Genomic DNA, 20,139 nt, shown 5'->3' with positions numbered 1-20,139 from the left:
GGCACAGTGGTGGTTTGATGGAGCAAAAAGGCGTTGAGAGTGAGTCGTGCTGGCCTGGCGAGTTGGACAGAGACGGAAAAGACAGACCAGCTGACACACGAGAGAAGTTGAGACAGAAGCGTTGGCGCCGGGGCCGGAAAGACGTGGTGTTGAGGAGGCGTCCGAGAGGAAATCTGACGCGATTCGTATTCTTGTGGTGGCCACGGGCTTGACGAAAGAAAAGTTGCTGCTGGTTGCTTGGGTGGTGGTCGTTTTCGTCGATGGCAGATGCTGCAGGCGGTGAAGGTGGTGATTGAGATGAAAAATGGCTAAGGCATGACGACCAAGGATTCGCAGCAGGAAAAAGGGAGCAGCGGCTGCAAAAAAGGCAGACGAGAAGCACAAAGTAGCCGGAAACAGGCAGCACCAGTGGCCCAATGCAGGAGAGCCGGAGAAGCGAAGAGATCGTGAGGAGATGAAAAGAAAAGAATGATGGCGATGGAGAAAGAAAATGAAGAACTGAAGGGGAGGAAAAAAGGGGATCACAGAGTCATCCGCACAAAAGGAAAGAACTGAAAAGTTTTCACAGCAAGACCAAGCAAGAGCAAAAGAAGGGAAGCTGCCTGCGAAGCTGAGTCGAGTCGGTGCAAGAGCAAGCCATGTGTGGCCGGTAGTTGCTTCTGATCCCAGGATCTTGCCTTTTGAATTCGAACTTGCCTGTTTGGGTGTTGTTGGACTCCCTTCCTGCTCGACCAAGTCCCACACGAATTCTTTTTTTCCCACAATTTTCTTTTACTTTTGTGCTAGTTGTGGTCACATGGAGCGGACGGCACAGAGGAATGAAGGCACGACACACAGGAGACAAAAAGGAACCCAACAAAGGTCAAGAGACACACGTCTTATATGGCATCCAAATAGCACAAAGTCTCGAGGCCTCGAGTCGCGGCCGAGTCCACTAGAGTCAGGCTGCAAAAAGGGCAACTGCCCAAGGCCAAATAGACGTCACTTATACTCAAAAGGTATCAGAAGCAGCATCCAGCGCAGCTTCACCTTGGCCCGCTCAAGCGTATGCGCTGAGACCAGGCTGAATGTAGGTGTACTGTACTTGTTTGATGTTTCGTTGGTTGGTGTTGGCCTGGGAGAGAAGAGCCAAAAGAAAGATGATCAGAAAAGAAGCTAACGCTCGCGGAGCAAGACAAGGGCGGTCAACAAGTATGCACGCTGACGGCAGAGAGGCGCACGAGAGAAGAGAAACAAAAGACAAATATCACAAGGCAGAAGAACAGTCCCCTTTATTAGAGGGCAAGAAAAATAGAACAGCCACGCAAGTGCAAGTCCAGCCTCAAGAACAGGAGAAAAACATGCCCAACTAAATACAAGAGCTTCTAGTACGACATTTAAAAATCAGCGGCTCGTTCTCGAAAGCTCCAAGCAAGGATGCTAGATGTTCTGCTTTGTCCCCGGTTCCAAGAGCCAGTAGAAAGAAAAAAAGGAAGACATGGGTCAGAGACGAGAAGCTAGCTTTGCCAACAAAAATCGGTGAGCACGAGGAGGCTGGTGTGGAAGAAGGTGGAAAGGAAGAGTGAGGATCTTCTTTCTGCAAAATTATGTGTAAATAGCTCCTGTGTGTGTCTTGTCTGTCTGCACTTGTCCAAGTACAGGCAAGACATCCACTCTAACATCCACTCTCAATCCATTCTACAACGCACAAGAAAAAAAAAACTTTGAAGAGAGGGGCTTGGGCAACAAAGAGAGAAGAAGAAGAAAAACAGAAGAATTGCGAAGCCAAGAAAAGAAGAATGAGACCAACGGCCAATGAATATTAAATAACTACCAGCCAACAAAGAGAATCACACCAAGCTCCGACTTACAACCAACTTTACGGCAGAAAAATATATATAAAAAAACGGCGAACCAAAGGAACGTGCTCAGGCTATATCCAGCCAATTTCTATAGTGACCAGCACTAACACCCAGTGAGGCCTAGTTGAAGAAAACGCAAAACACTACGCCGCCATCACCAATAATTGCCTATGAGACTTGTTCGTTGGAGCGAGCAAGCACAAATTGCGGTGGAAAGGAGCGGCCAGCAGCAAGAAAAGCATAACAAAACATGACACGGAACACGACACAAAAAAAGAAAAAGAAAAACAAAAAGGCACAGAGGCCGCTCCCTCTCCTGGCATCAAGCAGGGTTCATGTTAATAATGACGTAGGCAGGCTTCATGGGGGCCCTAGGGTCGAGTCTTTCGAGGTTCTAGGGTCCACATTGTGCAGCCATTCACACTTGGGTCTCCCTCGTGTCAAGATTGGTTGGGCATGGGGGAGCTCCTGCTTTGTTTTCCCTTTCTTCTGGCCGTGTCTTGATCACATGTTGTAGTTGTTGTTTTCTTTTTCTTCCTGCTTCGACCTTGTTGATGCAGGTATATTTCATTTCTCCCCTCACCTCCTCCTCCCCCTCTATCCTTGCAAATCTTCTACACAGCTAGACTCTTGCAAAGAAGAAAATATATCCGAGCTGGAAGAACTTTGCCTCCACCCAGCCTTGTCTTGTCTTGTTTTTTTTTTTGTCAGGGCAGCGTGTCGTGTCCTAGTGCAGGCTGTGAAACCCCAAGGACAAAAAAAAATAATACCATTATTACGCATGGAAAGAAAGGAGAACGAAGGGGAAAAAAAGAACACGGATACAAGGTGTGCCAATGCCTAACTAGTCGGCTTGGTTCCTCCTTCATTAACACCCAGACTCGTGCTACGAACAATAAAGAACATCCCAAAGAACAAAAAAGCCTAGTCCAGGTTCCATTCAAGCAAAAGCCCCCTTCCCCAGAGTCGATCACGGCCAGGTCGTGTGTCTTCCTTCCGCAAATCTTGTGCTCTCTCTCTTTGCCTTTGTAGTTACGGGATTCCCCCTTGTTGTTGATTTCTTTTGGGTCTTCTCCCTCTTTGCTTTCTCCAATTTCTGCCTGCCCATTCTCCTTTCCCTACCTTCACTATTGGCTGGGTCCTGACTCTTGTCTTGTCTTTTTCTTTCTTTCTTTCTTTATTCTTCTTTTTATTCTTCTTCGTCCACTTGCTCTTCCATGTTGGTGGTGGTTTCTGTCGCAAGTTGAATAGTAGCCAAATGTGTCTGCACAAGAACAAAAGAAAAAAGAGCAAAAAAATGAGGCCCACGAAATAGGGGAATGCAATGGCTGATCGGCTGACAGGGACCACCCCGGCGGCGGACCTTCAAACTTTCAGCCCAGCCAGCACCAGCCAGAGTCCTCCCATTTGCATGGATCATATAATCATCCATGCCATATCCGTCCATCCCATCCCATTCTTCTCGAGCTCCAGTCGTAAAAAAAGAGGTGGCGCATGCGCTACCAATATGTCCGGTTCTGGCTGTGTAACGGCAATCTAAGATGATGAGAAATATATTAGAAGCTTCTCCACATGACAACGGCTTTGTCTAACCGTCTCCCGGCACGAGGACGGCTCTATTGGCGACAACATACACCACCATCGCGTACATACATGAATACGTATGTACCTTGTTCGCCCATCTATCGTTTGTTGTTGCAGTAGGACCCCGTACAACCTCGTCCTCATAAATTACATGAAATACCATGGTAGTACGAGCGCGGAACCGGTTCCTAAGCGCCCCTCACATGATGGTGGGAAAGCCCGTATCGTATCCTCTTGTTCGCATGTTGGCCCTCGACCGCCACTTCTTCATCGGCCAAAGACTCTCCTACACTATGCTGTAGCCCCCGTCAACACGAAGATCTGCCCCAGTCACGTACCGCGCAGCGTCTGACAGCAAAAACGTCACAGGGCCTTCAAGGTCAACCGGATTTCCCATGCGCTGCATTGGTGTCAAGTCAACCCACGGCTTCTTCAGCTCGGGCTTGGCAAGCAGAATCTTCTCCGTCAGTGCCGTTCGCATATACCCCGGCGAAATGCAGTTTACGCGGATGCCCTTGGGAGCCCATTCAACTGCCAGAGATGAAGCCATGTGACGTACAGCAGCCTTGGAGGCATTGTATGGCCTGGGTGACGTAAAGTCCTGGTTGTCAGCAGCAATTTCCAAAGCAAGGTAGGAGACGGACGAAGACTCACGTCTGTGGCTGTGGCACGTTTACAATCGACCCGGACATGCTTCCAATGAAGACCATGCTGCCCTTAATACCAGCCTGCATCATCCACCGCGCAACCTCGGTTGCAAAAATATACGTTCCGTCGACATTGACGCCCCATAGCTTCCGCATGCGCTCGACGGGATACTCCTCCGCCGGGAAGTTCTCCACAAACCCGGCGCTCGTGACCAGCCCATCGACCTTGCCATGGCGGTCCACGACGCTGGCCACACACTGGCGAACAGACTCCTCGCTCGCCACATCAACCGAATGCACCGAAACCACAGCCGTGGGGAACTCGTCCTTGATCCCGCTAGCAACAGCAGAGCCGGCCGTGGGGTTGATGTCGGCAATGGCAAGCGAGCCACCCGAAGCCACAATCGCGCGCGCCATAACGGCTCCTAGGCCGCTACCCCCGCCGGTAACAATGATCACCCGGCCGGCTAGGGTGAAGCTTGATAGCGTTGGCGCCTCGGCTGGGCTTACAATGCTGGCCACAGACATCTTGGCGGCTGACCAAAAAGAAAAGAAAAGGCGGAGGAGGCAAGAAAGAACAAAGAAAGGACGGAAATCAGGAGCGAGAAAGAGAAAAGGAAGAAAAGAACGGACATCGTTAAGGCGGCAGAGACATTGAGATAAGTACATACGCACAAAGTTACTAGCGGAGTAGGAGCCGGTGAATTTGGGGTAGTTACGCGGAGACAACAACATGCGCGCCAACGAGATACGCAGTAGGGAGACCGGAGAAGCCAAGTCCCGAAAGGGGTAAGACCGTAGTGAAGACCACGTGTGTATGAACACGCCGGTAGCAGCCGCCTGTCCCTGTAGCAACTGCTTGAAGGATCTTCTTCGCGCCTTCCCAATTACACCACGATGCTGCATTTGGTGAAAGGAGTCGGCGTAGCCCAAAACAGTAACTGCGGATTTACTTTGTCAGCTCCGCCAAGCCCCAAACATATAGTCATTCAACGACATCATCATCTAGTTATCACAAAACAGATAGTTGATATAGACCGCAAAGGGACACGCAGCAGTGGCTGCTTGATTCTATAAACTGCTCTAACATCACACCAAGCCTAAGAAATATATATATATAACCCATACGCACAGGACCAAACGAGCAAGAGATTTGTACTCAGCGGCCAATCGTCTTCCAGGTATGAATCCAAAGCCACAATAAAACAGAAACGCTAACTAGTGATTTCGAACCAGCAAAAAAACAATAAACAAGGGAATGATGAGTGTGAGAATCATAAGAGAACAAAGGGAAAAAACGATACATAGGAAACGCGAGTCCAGGCAAAGACCAACCACTTTCACCCAAAACTCGACCAAAACGGTGGAAACAAAGGCTGCAGTCTTGTACCTTGTACAAAAGAAGACTGTACCAAGATCAATCTGTGATTCGCAACATCTTGCGCAACTTTCCAAACTTCTTTTTACTTGAAGGCCCAGCTACAGAGAAAGCTTCGTCGGCATCATGGCTCTCACGGGTCGGGGTGTTGACAACTTCTGATTCCCGAGGCCCCATTATGGATGCTGGCGTAAATGATGGAAGAGCCGTGTTAGAAGTAGACTTTGTTGCCAACGTTGAAATACCCAGTCCCTTGTACCCACCAGCGTCACTGGCACAAGCACGATTGACACTACTAGTCCCCAAGGCAGCCCTGGAAGCCGAGTGAAGCGATGAGACGCGCTCGAGCTCATGGAGCTCTTTTGCATCTTGGCCGAGAGGCCATTGAGCCGCAATATCAGCAACAGGTGGCGAAGTTGAAGAGTCCAGAGCTAACGAAGAAGCGGTAGGTTTACTTTCCTCGAAAATTGAGTGCGGGAGCGCCTCCATAGAAAGTGAACCTTTGGGGGCGGTGCGGTCCGTACGCAAGGCCGAGATTGCTGCAGAACTGCGCTCCAGGGGCGTATCGCGACGAGCGGCACTCTCAGTTGGGGGGGCACGCTGAATTTTCTTGGACGGATCTTTGCGGCGGCGAAGTGCACTCATGAGACCTTTGGAGTCACGGGACTTTTTGAGCTTCGCGTCGCTCAGTGTAGAAGCCTTGGGAGCTACCGACTTTGAGATAGAATGGTCGCCACTTTCCTCTGTTTTGGCAACAGATTCTTCATTGTTAATGGTGATTGAGTGGCTCAAGTTACTCGGTTGGATTTGATTTGAAGCGGCCAAGGACTTGCGGGCCAATTCAAGAAGACTCTGATCAATCTCGGGGGCCGCCTCAGAACGAGAATATGTTTTGTTGCTGGTAACAGATCGAGAAGGGCCCTCATCATCACTAGAATCTGCGTAACGACTTTGGAAAGCAGGGGTTTCATTCCCAGCCTCCTCATCGCTGGAATTATCAAATCGGCTAGTATTGGGCTTCACACTTCCTTTTGGTCTAGAAGTTCTGGAAGCCTTTGAAAAAAATCCTTTTTTGCCGCTGGAAGCAGGCTCACGCATGCTCTTTCGGAGGGCGCTCTCGGAGGCAGATGGGGCTGGGACCAGCGCTGGAGAAGAGCCACGTCGAAAGCCGCTAGGGGAAAATGAGCGGAGGTTAAATTTTCCATGCTTTAAAGGCTCAATACGTTCAGTGCTTGCCATTGGTGAGTCACGCATGGTGCTATAACGGAAAGAGTTGGAAACGCTATCAGACTTTCCCCTGCTACGACGAAAGCTGGATTCAGAGTCTTGCCGTTGAAGAGAGTGCCGGTGAATGCGAGTATCTTTGCCGGTGCTGCTAGGAATATCGAGAGAAGCATGTCGTTGGTAGTCACTAGAAGGGACAGCTACAGGCTGGGTGAAAGTCGCAGTGTAACTAAAAGGACGCAGCTTCTTCTTCTGAAGAGCAGAGCGCTTCACAGATGTTACAACTGAATCATCATCACTCGCATTATCGCGAGCTCGGGGGGCCTTCGCCATCTTTCTATCCTTCTTGTTCAGGTCCTGATCTTGGTTGCTTGGGAGGACCAGAGGTTCATTTGTTTTTGAGCCCAAAATATTGCCAGTGGGCATAGGTTGAATACCCTTGGGTGTCTGTGTAACAAAGGTCGAAACAATATGGGCTTGTGCACTAATAGTAGAGATCATTTGAGCTTGAGCATTAGCTTCATAAACTTGGCCGAGCTCATCAGTGGTAGACCCCTGAAAGCTAAAGAGACTTTGGGGAGACATGGGTGCTAATGAAGCGGCAGGTCGAGGAGACATTGGTGATGGAGTTGCGCCTTGTTGAAGGGTGGCAGGGTGGTAGTCCTGAGCTTCAAGCTCAAGTTGGCGACGTTTCTCTGGACTAAGGCTCTTCCAATACGCCTTTGCTCTTTCCCAGTCAAGTTCACTGTTCTCCGCTGGCACGATAGTTTGCGGAAGGGCAGTGTTGAAGAAGAAAGAAGACTGTGCAGCGGTGCCCTTGGCAATGGGAGACTGAGACTGGGTGTCGTCACTAGAGTTTAGAGACTGGGGAGACGTCACGGAGCTAAGTGTAGGGGTGGCTTGGTCTGTTTCTGAGCCAATGTCAAGATCTTCTAACGGAGTTTCTGAAACTGCAGATAACTTGCTGGCACTCATGGTCGGAGTTGTTACCGAGTCTGTGGTTGAAAATTCCGCAATAGGACTGGCCATAACAACAGCATTGAGGGATTGGAACCCATCTCCATCAAAGTCTTCATAAGCATCAGTGTAGACACTAGACCCATCTGATTCCGAGTCTGAGGTGGATTCTTCTCCAACAGGACGCTTGGGAAGATCATTCGCAAATCTAACCGAACGATTGGGCGAGGCTGCCGAGTCCGATGTGTCGTCATCTGAGGGCGAGGCATTACCATCATCCTCGTAATCAATTGCACCCATAATACGAGGGAAGCCCTCTTGAAGACCATGCGCTTCATCGTGGGATGATGACATGATCGAGAACCCAGGAGGGTCAGGAACAACAGGAGGAACCTCTCCATCAGTGGGTGATATCGATTGGCGGTAGTCTTCAATAGAACCCAGTCCTGAACCTGAGCCAGAAGCATCTTCTTCACTGTCATCACTAAGGGGGCTCGGGGTGTCCCCATATCCTGTTCCATTGACAGAAGTCACAATGGGCGGAAGTGGTTCGCAGAAGCGAGATGCATTGTTTTGGTGGTCTTTGATAGAATGGGTATTTTCGTCGGAGAAAACAATGTGATCGAGACTGTAATGGGCATCGGCCTCCATGTAATCAGTGTTGAGTTCTGTCCCACTCCGTATGGTGGGAAGTTGTCGAGGCTCGTAGGCAGTCGGGACTTCACAAGGCATGGTCGGCTCGGGATCAGAACCTCGAACTGTACCCTCGGGAGAAGGACTTGACTGTTTTTCCCGGATGCTTTTGAAGGACGGGAGCATGGGAAGAGGGCCCATTCGAGTGAAATCATGGGGGTCTTCAACTGCCAAGTCCTCCAAGATAGCGGACGGATCAATGGTGGCAGTGTCGGGTGTGGAACTCTTCTTGTCCGATTCTAGCTCCAAATCGGAATCTGAATTTGAGGCTTTGGTCTTTCGGCGCGATCGACCAAGACTAGTAAGCCATCGAAGCTTCTTCTTCTGTGGAGCACCTCCGCCATCACTAGCATAAAAAAAATCGTCGGGGTGCATCACAGTAGCTTGATCAAAGCTAACTTTCTTAACAGCGGCTTCAATATTGCCGTCCTGAGACATTGATCTGGGCTTGTTGTGAACGTCATGGATTGATGAGTGAGAAGGGCCACGAGAATTCTTGAGAGCCGACTTTCGCGGCGAGAGAGACCGAGGTGGTGGAAGGTGGCGCCCAGACATATCTGGGGTATGAGTTTCTGATGATGAGAATGAGGGAAATGGAAGTTTGTCAGATGGTTTTGTTCGTAAAGAGTGAGAGACGGCAGGATAATGCGAAGACCCGGGTCTGGAAGGCAAGGGAGTTGTTTGCGATGAAGCGGTGTGCGCCAAACTTGTGGAACTGGCATGCGGGTCGTCGATGACGGTGGACTCTTTCTCGGGGGCAGACAAGGCGGTTGACGACTTGGACCACTGAGATGCCCAGCCCGAGCTTGGTATCACAGCGGACCCAGTGCTAGCAGGGCGTGCAGCCGACGACTTGCGAGTGTTTGAAGGCCCCTGTGATTGTGAGGCGTATGAAGCTGAATCGGATTCTTGCTGCGCACTCCCGTGTAGCTGCTGGTGGGGCACAGGCGGAGCTGCGTTTTGTCGAGAAGGATCATGCAGGGTATTAGGCTGTGTCGGGTGCAACGCGTCGGTTTTTGCTGGCGGTTTATGCAAAAGACTTTGCCTCTGAGTTGTTGTTGCAGCAGCATGACGAGCTGAAGAAGTGCGATCGGGTGGTGCCATGGGCAAAACCCCAGGTGTGTATGGGAGCGATGAGCTAGATTTTGGGCGAGCCCGTGTGTTGTTGCCGCCCTTATCACCAGGCGTGGCATTGTTGACATGTTTCGCAGATTGATTCAATGATGTGGTTACAAAATTCGCCGAGAATTGATGTTTGGTGGATTTCGCTACTTGGCCAGAAGGCTGGGCCTCGGCCATCTGCAAGTCTCGATTAAGCGCATCGAGCTGCGACTTGGGGACAAGTCTCCGCGAGTTCGCATCATAGACCATGGTCTCTTCGGGTTCTTCGATAATGGTGCTGGAGCCGGCACCCTTGTTTGGTCGTGGATAGGAAAAGTTGATTGACAGACTAGGACTCGTAGGTCGTGCATTGAATGATTGAGCTCGTGGGCGCACAGGCTGGTTGGTTTTGACGGCGGCAGCCAGTCGATTGTCCATGGTTGATAATGTCGACGCTACAAAGCCTCCAGGGGCTTGTTCACTCAACGACCGCTTGTGACTTCCAATGTTGGGTTCACTGGCGCTAGAAGATCTTTGGTGGCCGCGACTGGTGGAAGCCGACAACGGGTGGTGGTTGTTTCGGGGCAAACCTGGAACAGGGACGGTAGACATCTCAGTTGTGTTCCCTCTAAGTGACATGGCAGGTGACTGGGCTCGAAAAGTTCGTTCGCTCATAGATGACACAGAAGGCGAACGGCGCATGGAAGCCGGTAGGTTCTGGGATGTTGCGATGCTGGAAGGAGATAGACGACCAAAGGCACGCTTCGTGCTGGAACTAGACGAGAGAGAGGAGCTGCGACGACGCAGATTTCGTTTTGTCTGGACTTGGCCAACGTTCGTTTTTGGAGTCGGATTAGCACGCAAGGCGGCAGTAGCAGCAGCAGCTGAAAGACTCAGAGATGTGGCTGCCGCGTTCTGCTGATGATTGCTGAAGGCGTTAACTGCAGCGACATTGGCACTGACAGCAAGATTCTGATCCAAGGTCTGGGGCCTCTGTGGGTTTTGAGGTTGGCGATCAGCGGCCCAGAGGGACCTGGACTTGGAACGGCTCAACATTGCTTCTAGTCTACAGGCACAGGTATGTTCCCAGGGCAAGGGTCATAGCCTGTGAGGGGGTAGCCACAAACTTGTGAATAGGCTCTATGGCAAGCGGCAGCCCGCCGGAAATCAGAAAGTCTCAGGAGCGCAAGTCAAAGTTAATTTGGGGCTGTAGCATGCACGCTCAGCATCAAGTCAGACTTTGCTTACCAGGACTTCCTTGCGCAAGTCACAGCTGGAAAATGATTGGACAGCTGCAGCCAGTAGGTAACAGGAGAAAAAAGAAATCCCGATATAGTTGAAAGAAGGAATGCAAGGTAGGCTGATGGCAAGGAGGAATGGATAAAGTGAGGACAGGAAGAGAGAAAAAGACGCGAAAGCAACAAGGATCCGAATATATGACAGCGAATGCCGGACGGCTGGCTCCCTGGGGAATAGAGAGGGAAACGAACCCTAGCGAAATTGTCCGTTTCGTGATGACGATGATATAGATTGGAAGTAGTAGCCGCACAAATGCCACGGCAGAGCTAATAGTTGAAGACGTTGGAATATTATTGTTTTCATAGGATGTTAAACCGTAAGGGCGTCGACCAAGGATGCGCGAGTGAGTGAAAAAAAAGAATATACATGTATAAATGGGGGAGTATGCGGATGCAACGCAGTGTGGCGACAAGAATACTCGGAAGAAAAAAAATGATATAGTGGGAGAGAGAAAAAAACCAAAATGATGCTCAAAGAAGCATCTGAGCGTGGATGAAGAGCAGATTCCGAGGAAGAAATAAAAAGGGAAGAAGAAGAAAGAAAGAAAAACAACACGAGCACAGAAGTCGGTCCACCAAGTAATCAGCAAAGACCAGAGGAAACCGGAAGCGACCACTCCAAGGCGGGCTTTTGCTCTCTGAGGCGCCCGAAAAAGAAATACAAGGCAAGACCAATCCGGAAGAAGAAAGCAGGTTTGTTGATAGCCAGTGCTTGATCGGCCCAAAGCAGAAACTACGCTGAGATAGACGGCTCGGAATACAGCAAGTTGGGCAGTGACGGGAATGACAAAGCAGCAGCTGCGTTTTGAAAGACCAATGATGACATGCGCACATACATAGGTACAGAAAAAAAAACACAGGACACACGCTAAGCAAGAGCTCTAACAGGCTAGTGCCTATTCCGACCTGGGCAAGAGTCAAGACACACACTATGTACATTTACACTCCAGGGGCCGGCCGCACAGAGTAAGCACGCGGCCAAGTATAGATACTTTCGCCAAGCCTAATGGATGGCCAAATGAGCCAAGCTGGCGTTGCAAGTGCCAGGTACTGGTACAAGCACAGGTACATGCACCCACATCCACAGCTGGTCTCGACAACGCCAGGCCCATTACAGCAAATCCCACCAAGGAGGCCTGGGGCGTCTCGGTCTCCAAGGCCATGGTTGTCTCATTTAGGCTTCAACTTGTGATGTCTTTTGTGCGACCAGGACCAGGCCGACCAACCCAGTCAGCCCGGTCAGCTCTTGAGTTGAAATCCACACGTATGCATGAGTCTTGCCCAGCCTTTGCCAACTCTCGAGTCTCGGCTGCGTTGCAAGTCTTGTGCCGGTGGCACTGCATATCTGGTAGGCTGGCTGCCATGTGTGTGATGATGCGACTCGAACTTGTAGCACGCCTTGAATAGCCTCCGTTGTCTGTCTTACCGGAAAGGATCGTGCCAAGGTGTCCTAGATAATATATCCCTAGATCGAGAGTCGGCTCGTCAATAGACAATATAGACACAGCCATACGAGCATCACATGTTCTAAACTAATACTTAGTCATGTATGTACAGCATAAGAATATGAGAGTACGCAACTATATTTGATACACAAGAGACCAAGGTCGGAAATTATCGTAGCTAATGAAAAATACATCACCAAGAAACATGCAGTACGGCGCTTTGTTCATCCCTCAAAAACACCATACACCAAACACCATCTCACCCCTCCCACTAATTATTCTATCCGCGTTCTTAATCTCTAGGCCCTCGCCAAAAAAAATCATTCCAAGCGGTCCATCTTCTCCTGGGTTAATCAACCCGAATCACCACCTTCCACGCCAGCGCCTCCGCCTCCCGGATAGCACACGACAGACATCCTCTGCGCTTACGGCTGATCAATGCATTCCATCCCTTTTGTGCGCAAATCGCACGCGCTAAAACTTCCAAGTCACTGCCAAACTGGCGTCCACGTGACTCTGCATGCATCATCGGCAGCTCGCCTTTGCGGCTCATTACCGGCGATGTGGGCGATGACGGCTCAAAGTCTGATGACTGTGACGTGAAAGACGGCGACAGAGACTGAATGCGGCTCTGGTTCGTGATGCAGTCAATTACCAATACACGCGGGCCTGTTCCGGCCCCATTGTCCTGTGGCATCTGAGATGGTTTGCGGTTCTGGCTCGTGCTTGCTGCAAGAAGAAGGTCGTCCAGGTTGTTGTCACGTGGCCGTCGTAGGAGATCCGAAACATGCATGACGGTATATGTGAACGATCGGTGCAGCGGGTGACCTGCGACCACTGCTGGTATTGTCACTTTTCCGGCGATGCCAACACCCGAGACATCAATCTGCTGAATGGTTGTGCTGGTTGGCGACCGCACGAAACGGACTTGCTGCGATGGCGTACATGGATGGGCTGTAACAAAGTTGATGTCATATTCCAGTGCCACCTTGACCTCTCGTTGGACGTCATTTCCTAGGTTAACTGCGAAGCGCATGCAGGCAGGCATGCTTACCGTTCCCTGGTTCACTTCGGACGCTGAAGGAACAGAGGTTGTGACTCCCGATGCGAGTTGCATGTGATCAGGAGCCAAGTCACTGTCCCGGGGACTGCTTCCGTTGCTAGCAGGCTGAATCCGAGGTGCCTCAATAGAATGCAACTTGACATTAACATTATCGGGCTGCATCAAATAGACATCCTCGTAAGGAATAATAAAGTCGCCAGGGAGTACCGACTTCTCGTCACTGTTTCCAATAACATTGGAAGCCTTTTCAATGTCATGTTTCTGCCACAAGCGGGCCTGTCTACCAGTTTTGGTCAGGTCGTCTGCAAAGTAGATATTATTAGTATGAGCGTTCTTTTCTCAACCGTTTCGTCACCATGCATGTATGCATTGGTATTTACATGCAGGCCATTTGTATATTGGACTTACCCTTGACTTCGTGGCTGACCACGTCAACCCAACCAGCAGTGTGACCGACAGGCACAATGTCACTGGAGATCCAGCTCAGGCACTGGGCTGAGCCTTTCCCAGCTGCGAGAACACGGCCCACAACATTAGCAGTGTTCCAAAAGCTCTTGTTTCTCCAGACAAAACCGCCGGACAAATTGGCCCGGTTGCCAATGGTTGCAAGAGCTTCTGGGTCATTTTCAAGAAGAGTGGCCATGAGAATATAACCTAGGCTTTCGCCCGGAAGGATGATGCCCGACATGTAGATCTTGGATAACCAACCAGCCTCATGTAAAGTGGCTGAAACATGACGCCGGCGAGAGGGTATGGCAGTCTTGATGGCTGTTGATGGCTTGGAAACCGAAGCAGCCGATTGCTTGGGCACGGCTACCACAGCATCATATGTAGTCGATGTTCTATGGCTACTAGGCTTTGGAGCCTTGTCATCTGCAAAAAAGCAGTTTTCCATAATCCGTCTCTCATAATCTTCAATTCCAGGCCAGCGCAGGATCTTAGCAAAGTGGAGCAGTCCATAGACCTGGCGGTCGGCGAACCGACCCTTGATGGAATACACAGGGCCCTTGTAAACATTGTCTTGCCGGTGGTGCAACGACATCTTCTTGGTAAGACTCGCGAGCCAGCCAGCCAAACTCCGCTCATAGATCGATGTACCATCGGTGACTGTTAAATGTAACTCGGCTTCGGGGTGGTGAGTGCCATTCGCTGTAGCTGAGCCATTAGGGGGGGCTGCCTCCTTGACAATATCGACATTCTCCATAAAGGACCGGGCAAGCATGAGCGACCACTTGACTGGGGTAGTCGCTTCCTTTTCAAAGCGGCGTATAGCGGTGATTGGGATACTCTCCAAGCCAAGTTCCTCATCTTCAGTAATTATGTCTAGGCGAATCAAAAGCTCAGACGCCAATAAAATCTGCACTAATAGCCAAGTTCTTTCCTCAGCATGAATGGGGATTTGGGCATCAAAAGTGCTTTCTGGGTCGGTTCCCGAAGCTTCGTCAACTGCATCCTCACGATGCAGTCCCCAGAGAATTTGGCCAATTTGCAGGCGCCACTCCACGCGCGAAAAGTCAATCCATACATTAGGTAGAGCAAGCGTCTGGACTAGTGAGCGAATTTGGGGTGCCAATGAACCTTTGTCCGCAGTGTCGGCATATTTCAAGGGTGGATTCAGGATAGTCGTGTAAAGCTCATTATACAGGACTTTGTTGGTAGGTAGCTTGCTGTCTGCTGGCAATGGGCCACGCTTATTACCCCAGAACTTGGGATCACGGTAGCGTTGGCAGTTTACAGCGAGTTGGTCGAGAATGACATGTTCGTCGAGGGAGCGCAACCCATCGCGAGCGTTGAGAAGACGCTTTCTGGCGTTGAGAACCTCGGGGCCTCGTGGCAAACGGTGGATGTCAAACCCGGCTTGATCCTGACTGAGGGCATCGGCTACCCCAAACTCGAGAGCGCTTTGGTAGCCCATGGTACCCTTTTCAAGGCCCTGCATGTTCAGCATGCTCGGTTTCTCGCGACATCTAGGGAAAAAGTGACCTCGCTTCTTTTCAGGAGGGGCAGCCTGAGAGATGACGGGCGAGATAGGGTTGAAGGATGACGAAGATGTAGAACTTCGTGAGAGTGGGTGTGAGTAATCGTCAACAGGCGAGCCTAGACTAGCAAAATCGCTGCCGCTTTCTCTGTTACCTGAGCCATTGCTTGGCGTCGGCTCTAGTCTGTAGTCCATGCTCGTCCTGCCGCCGTCTGAAGAGTTCGTACGTAGACGCACTGGGATATGCGGCCATGCGGTCATGCAGCTCCATGCCGGGTCGCCGACGCGCATGTGATCACTCATATCCCGGATGGCGACCTCTTCGTCCCATGGGTAAGCAGCCGATGGATGCGGAGCTCCGGTGTTGTGACCTTCGCTACGGGCAAAGAATTGCGGTGCACCGGAAAAGAGCTTCTCGACATCCTCTTCGCTTAAAGTTGTCATAATTCGCTGAATTTTTAGCGGCGGCCTGCTGTTTGGATCTTGGTTCCGGACACTATTAGAACGCGGGGGCGTCGGTAGAGGCTTGTTAAAATTGAGAATCGAAGCTTTCTTGGACGGGCCGCCATAAAATGGCGGAAAGGGGGATTCAGTAGCCAGCAGGTCGTGATATGATCCAGGAGAAGGAGCCTTGATGGGAAAAGCAAAATAAGCCAAGGTTAGTAACGTCGTCAGAGGAATGGTGTAAGAGTAGGAAGCTATAGTAAGCTCAAAAAAGGCTGAAATTGGGAACGAGGAGGGAGAGACAAGAAAAGCAAGGGAATCCAAGGGCCAAATGCCACAGGGAATAAGGCCATGATGACCAACAAGTCGCAGGGAGAAAAAAAAAATCACATGATGCATATCAGGCACAAGCAGGAGCAAAATTAAACAAGGAAGCAGCGGCCCGTCGGTCGTTTGTCGCGTGAGGGGAACTCAAAAAACTGACCACCTCCAACTTTCTAGGTGGTGAAGCAGACCCAGGGTTAGACGAAGCCCAGGGTTGCTTCGTATCGCCGACACTTTTCGGTAAGCAGAGGTGGAATTCAGGGAGGGCGGCATTGTGGCTAACAAGGGATACCCCAAGTTTGGCTCCAGATCTTAGGGGCAATGCCAAGACACCACTTGATGCCACATCAAACCCAACTTCATCTCAATTGAAGCAAACAAAACAAGACACCACCACCAGGCTGGTCTCGACTTACCATTTGTGGACAAGCGGGCTGTAAAGGGATAATTGTGCTTTCTGGCCGGGAAAAATAATCCCGGGGTCCCGATCCCGTGCACATTGTCATGGACGTCGTATTCAAAGGAACAAGTCCAATAGCGCCCGGCGTCTGATGATCCGCCGACGCCAACCACATCGCCGGTCCCTGTGATCCTGCCGGATCCAGCAGTGTACCAATGGGTGGAGATATAGGCATACCAGGCGTTGAGGGCGTAGAAACTGTCAGTGGTGACATCATCGGTGCGTTAGGGTTTGCAAAAGCAGGCATTATCATGGGCCCAGGCATAGTAATTGGACCAGGCCCAGACATAGCTCCCGGCATGGAAACAGGCCCAGGCATAGAAATGGTTCCAGATAGATGAGCTCCCGACACTGAGGGCATAATGGTCGGAAATGACGTCTTTCGAGATACTACCGGATTAGCTGCATACTCCGTTGATGTGTGGCTTCGGATCATGGGTGGTCTGGAACCACCTCGTCTTGTTTGTGGCAAAACATAAGCAGCGGCAGATGAGGGCCGAAAAGTTGAAACCCCTCCCGTAGATGAAGAGGAATAGGATGAGGTCAGTATGGAACTCGGCATTTCCTGTGGCATTGACGACCGGGAAGGTGGCGCGCCCGCTGTAGTCTTGGGAAGGGTGGCACTTCGGGTTTGTTGGGTCTGGGCCATAGAGGGTATTGTGTTGCGATGTTCTGGATTTCTGAAACTGGGCATGTTAGTGTCGGCATCCATCTCCGTTTTGGAGTTGTTCAGGTCAGTTCGGTCCTGGGTTTGATCACCAGACTTTGGTTGACTCCCTCTATCTCTTGATGCAGCTGAAGATAATGATGATGATGAAGGTCTGCTACTGAACATGCTAGATAATATCTCGCGACCACGGGTTGCGGCCATAGCAGAGGCGCGATCGGTGGCATCTACATTCCTTTCTCTGATGCTTCTTTGAGTATTGGCCATGCCGGTCGTGTAGTCGTTCTCCTTGGTCTCCGGAGATGAGCTTCTATCGTTGTAAGTTTTCATTTGTGCCAGAGGACTGTTGACTGGGGCTGGAGAGGTGGTGCTGTTGTAGCAGGAAGCACTACGTAGGTTCTCTTCAGAGCCAACGTATTGGCGACGGTTGTTTAAAGTGAAAACTCCCCATGGCGAGGCACTTGAGATAGGGTCATCGTGTTGAGAGGTAGGCGATAAGTTCAAATTGGTGGTTGTAATAGGCGGAGGGGCAGCGGCTCTAGAGCCTGGAATGCCACCGTAGTTCATGGAATTAGTGCTGCTCATGTTGGTACTTCCAGGGGCCATTCGATGAGCTTGTGGTGTCGGTATTATGCCCGCTCTCCAGGCCTCAATGTTCCGTGGCCTTTGCCGGTATTGTTGCTCGATGTTTGATTCATAGCATCCAGGAGTAGGGTTGTTAGTGTTGTTGTCACCAACCCAGTCCTCCAGGTTGGAAGCATTCCGATACTGGTCGAGGGGTGCTCGTGTAGTTCTCATGGCGGCGATAGTAAAGAACAGACGGGTATTGAAAATAAAAGAGGGCGCTAAAAATGAATAGAGAATGAAGGCACAGCCGGTTCCAGGAAAAGGCGGATCTACTACCTATGAGGTATGTTCGCGAAGAATGAAGTAACAGAGAGCGAGATGAGGCGCAAAGAGAGGACAGGAAGAAAATCGGTGGGCAAACTCTATATAACCCCAATAACTTCAAAAGGATGGAAAGCAAGATATTGGTAGATGATGGAATATTGGCCGAGTATCATTGACTGGAAGTACCCAGGATGTTATAAGCCGAGTGAGACAAAGAACTAGTCAGATCAGGGAAAGTCAAAAGATGAAAACTTAAACCCAAATTGAACGTGCGTTCGAATGGCAGGGAAGCAATAAGGAATCTATCCAAAAGCGATCCGTGGCCGAACTAAGCGAGCTTGAGGTTGCACATTAAGAGCGCTCACCAACTCGCAGACTTTCCAAACTTGCAACTGATTTGCCACTGTAGATGATAGAAAAAGAACCTTCAAAAGAAATCAGAGATGGGTGATCTAGAGAGAACCATGGTGGGAAAAGAGAAAATCAGGAGGAGTACACTCTAAAATCACTTGAAACCCCAAACGCATGACATCTTGAAGCTATACCAGAGCGGAAGATATAGCCGTACGTACAAACAGAAGCTTTTGGAAATGTACAAGTAATAACTATACATGTAGGCTGCTTTGTTATCAGGCCAGGAGTGGGTACGTCTTGAGGAGGAAGACAAAGGGAGAAATGAAAAGACCGAGCTTCGCCCTGTCCAGTAAAGAACTATAGATAGCCCTCACTTATACGAAGTCAAGGAGACTTGATCCAAATAAGGAGAAGTTGGGATTGGGGCCCCAAGCTTAATGGCGACACTTTCCTTTTTCTTATGTGTCCTTTGCAGAGAAAGATGGCAACCTTTGTTCCAAGATCTGATACTGTTTCCCCATGCCGACGAACATTGATTTTGGCTGGAGCTTCCTCGTGTGTGTGTAGTCTTTGTGCAAGCGCAGGTTTACACCATTTCTTGACGTTGTTCGCTATTAAGGGTTGCATACCCTAATATTATTGTGTAGCGAGATTTCAGGACGTTGCTCGTCAGACTGCATAAACCTGTTTAGTCTGTTCGAAACAGAAGTAAAGTAAACGAAAAGACAAAGCCCCTGCTTCACCGCCTTGTGATGGAAAAGAGAAAAGTTGAAGGTCTTCGGATGAGAAACCTTGGTGACTAGCCGTATGTATACAGACAGATCACCATGCCAAGGGAAACAGCAACACAAAACTCAAACGCTGGATGGATTTGAAACACGAAACTGGAGGTCCATTCTCGTTCACGGCAGTTTTCCAGGCTGTATTGTGTCGAGAAGGCTTAACTTGAAGAAGCATGCCGGTATTCTACATCGGAGTGAAGGGCTGTTTAGGCATTGATGACCCTTCCTTGTGCAGGAACAGTCAAAATTGAACTAAGGCAGATCGGGTGGCGAGCTTTCGAAGCTTCTATGCCGAAGGAATAATTTGTGCACAGAGGGAGGCCAAATCAGGGTTGGATCCATAAGACGTGACAACCGGACTAGGGAGAAATAATCTCTAGCGAAGAGCCGACCCTCTCAGCTGGCAGTCTACAATATGCCCTGTTGATGCTAAATACAGCGAAGTTGAGATTGCATGAAGGGTTTTCTTGAATTCTGTATTGGCTCGTAAAGCGACCTATACCGATGTGGTCCTATGATATGCCGGCTTTGCCTTGGTTTGAACTTGCGCCTAGGTTATTGTAAGTGTAGCATTATGGCATCCAGTCCGCTGTAACGGGAGGTGACTCTACAACCGGAGTAAGCGATTGAAGGCCATCAACAGTGGAAGCCTGGATTGCCCTGCATAAACCTGCATGAGCCTCGATGACATGCATCTAGCATGCACAACTTGGCTGGAGCGCACGAGTGAGTTAGTGAGGGCATAGCGGCAAAAACACAAACACAATAGAGCCTTAGTCTGTATAAATCCATACTCTTTGTCTGAGTAGTGTGTACTCGCCCACCAGCAAAACATCATGCAAGGAGGAGAGAAACAAGCCTAGGTAGGGCAGACATGGGTCCCTCTATTTCCCGCCGGAGTTTTCCAGAAGGCATAAATAGTCAGTAAAGGGATAAAAGCCGATAAAACAAAAGCCGAAGATGAACAACGTCAAAGCACAAAACGCATCACAGCGAGAAAAAACAAGG

The 20,139-nt window shown here is 50.1% G+C and overlaps 4 protein-coding genes across 4 annotated transcripts; all 4 read right to left on the bottom strand.

Moving 5' to 3' along the window:
• Positions 1 to 3,711: 3,711 nt before the first annotated feature.
• Positions 3,712 to 4,600, bottom strand: BROUX77_003551 (uncharacterized protein; the record flags this gene model as incomplete). Its single annotated transcript, XM_073748215.1, has 2 exons — positions 3,712 to 4,009; positions 4,080 to 4,600. 2 exons carry the CDS (start codon positions 4,598 to 4,600, stop codon positions 3,712 to 3,714), a joined length of 819 nt encoding a protein of 272 aa, XP_073605976.1.
• An 889-nt stretch (positions 4,601 to 5,489) lies between these two features.
• Positions 5,490 to 10,481, bottom strand: BROUX77_003550 (uncharacterized protein; the record flags this gene model as incomplete). The annotated part of the gene is made up of 1 exon (XM_073748214.1): positions 5,490 to 10,481. One exon carries the CDS (start codon positions 10,479 to 10,481, stop codon positions 5,490 to 5,492), a length of 4,992 nt encoding a protein of 1,663 aa, XP_073605975.1.
• Positions 10,482 to 12,517: 2,036 nt separating this feature from the next.
• BROUX77_003549 (uncharacterized protein) lies at positions 12,518 to 15,653 on the bottom strand (the record flags this gene model as incomplete). The annotated part of the gene is made up of 2 exons (XM_073748213.1): positions 12,518 to 13,533; positions 13,640 to 15,653. The coding sequence occupies 2 exons, from the start codon at positions 15,651 to 15,653 to the stop codon at positions 12,518 to 12,520; spliced, it is 3,030 nt and encodes a 1,009-aa protein (XP_073605974.1).
• Positions 15,654 to 16,075: 422 nt separating this feature from the next.
• BROUX77_003548 (uncharacterized protein) lies at positions 16,076 to 17,902 on the bottom strand (the record flags this gene model as incomplete). The annotated part of the gene is made up of 2 exons (XM_073748212.1): positions 16,076 to 16,150; positions 16,394 to 17,902. 2 exons carry the CDS (start codon positions 17,900 to 17,902, stop codon positions 16,076 to 16,078), a joined length of 1,584 nt encoding a protein of 527 aa, XP_073605973.1.
• Between the last annotated feature and the right edge of the window lie 2,237 nt (positions 17,903 to 20,139).

The sequence above is a fragment of the Berkeleyomyces rouxiae genome (genome assembly GCF_048999995.1).
Source record: "Berkeleyomyces rouxiae strain 22BRR77 chromosome Unknown BrBRR77_ptg000003l, whole genome shotgun sequence".
Classification (NCBI taxonomy): domain Eukaryota; kingdom Fungi; phylum Ascomycota; class Sordariomycetes; order Microascales; family Ceratocystidaceae; genus Berkeleyomyces; species Berkeleyomyces rouxiae.
The sequence above is the reverse complement of the archived record's forward strand: the minus strand, read 5'-3'. Positions and strand labels throughout refer to the sequence as shown.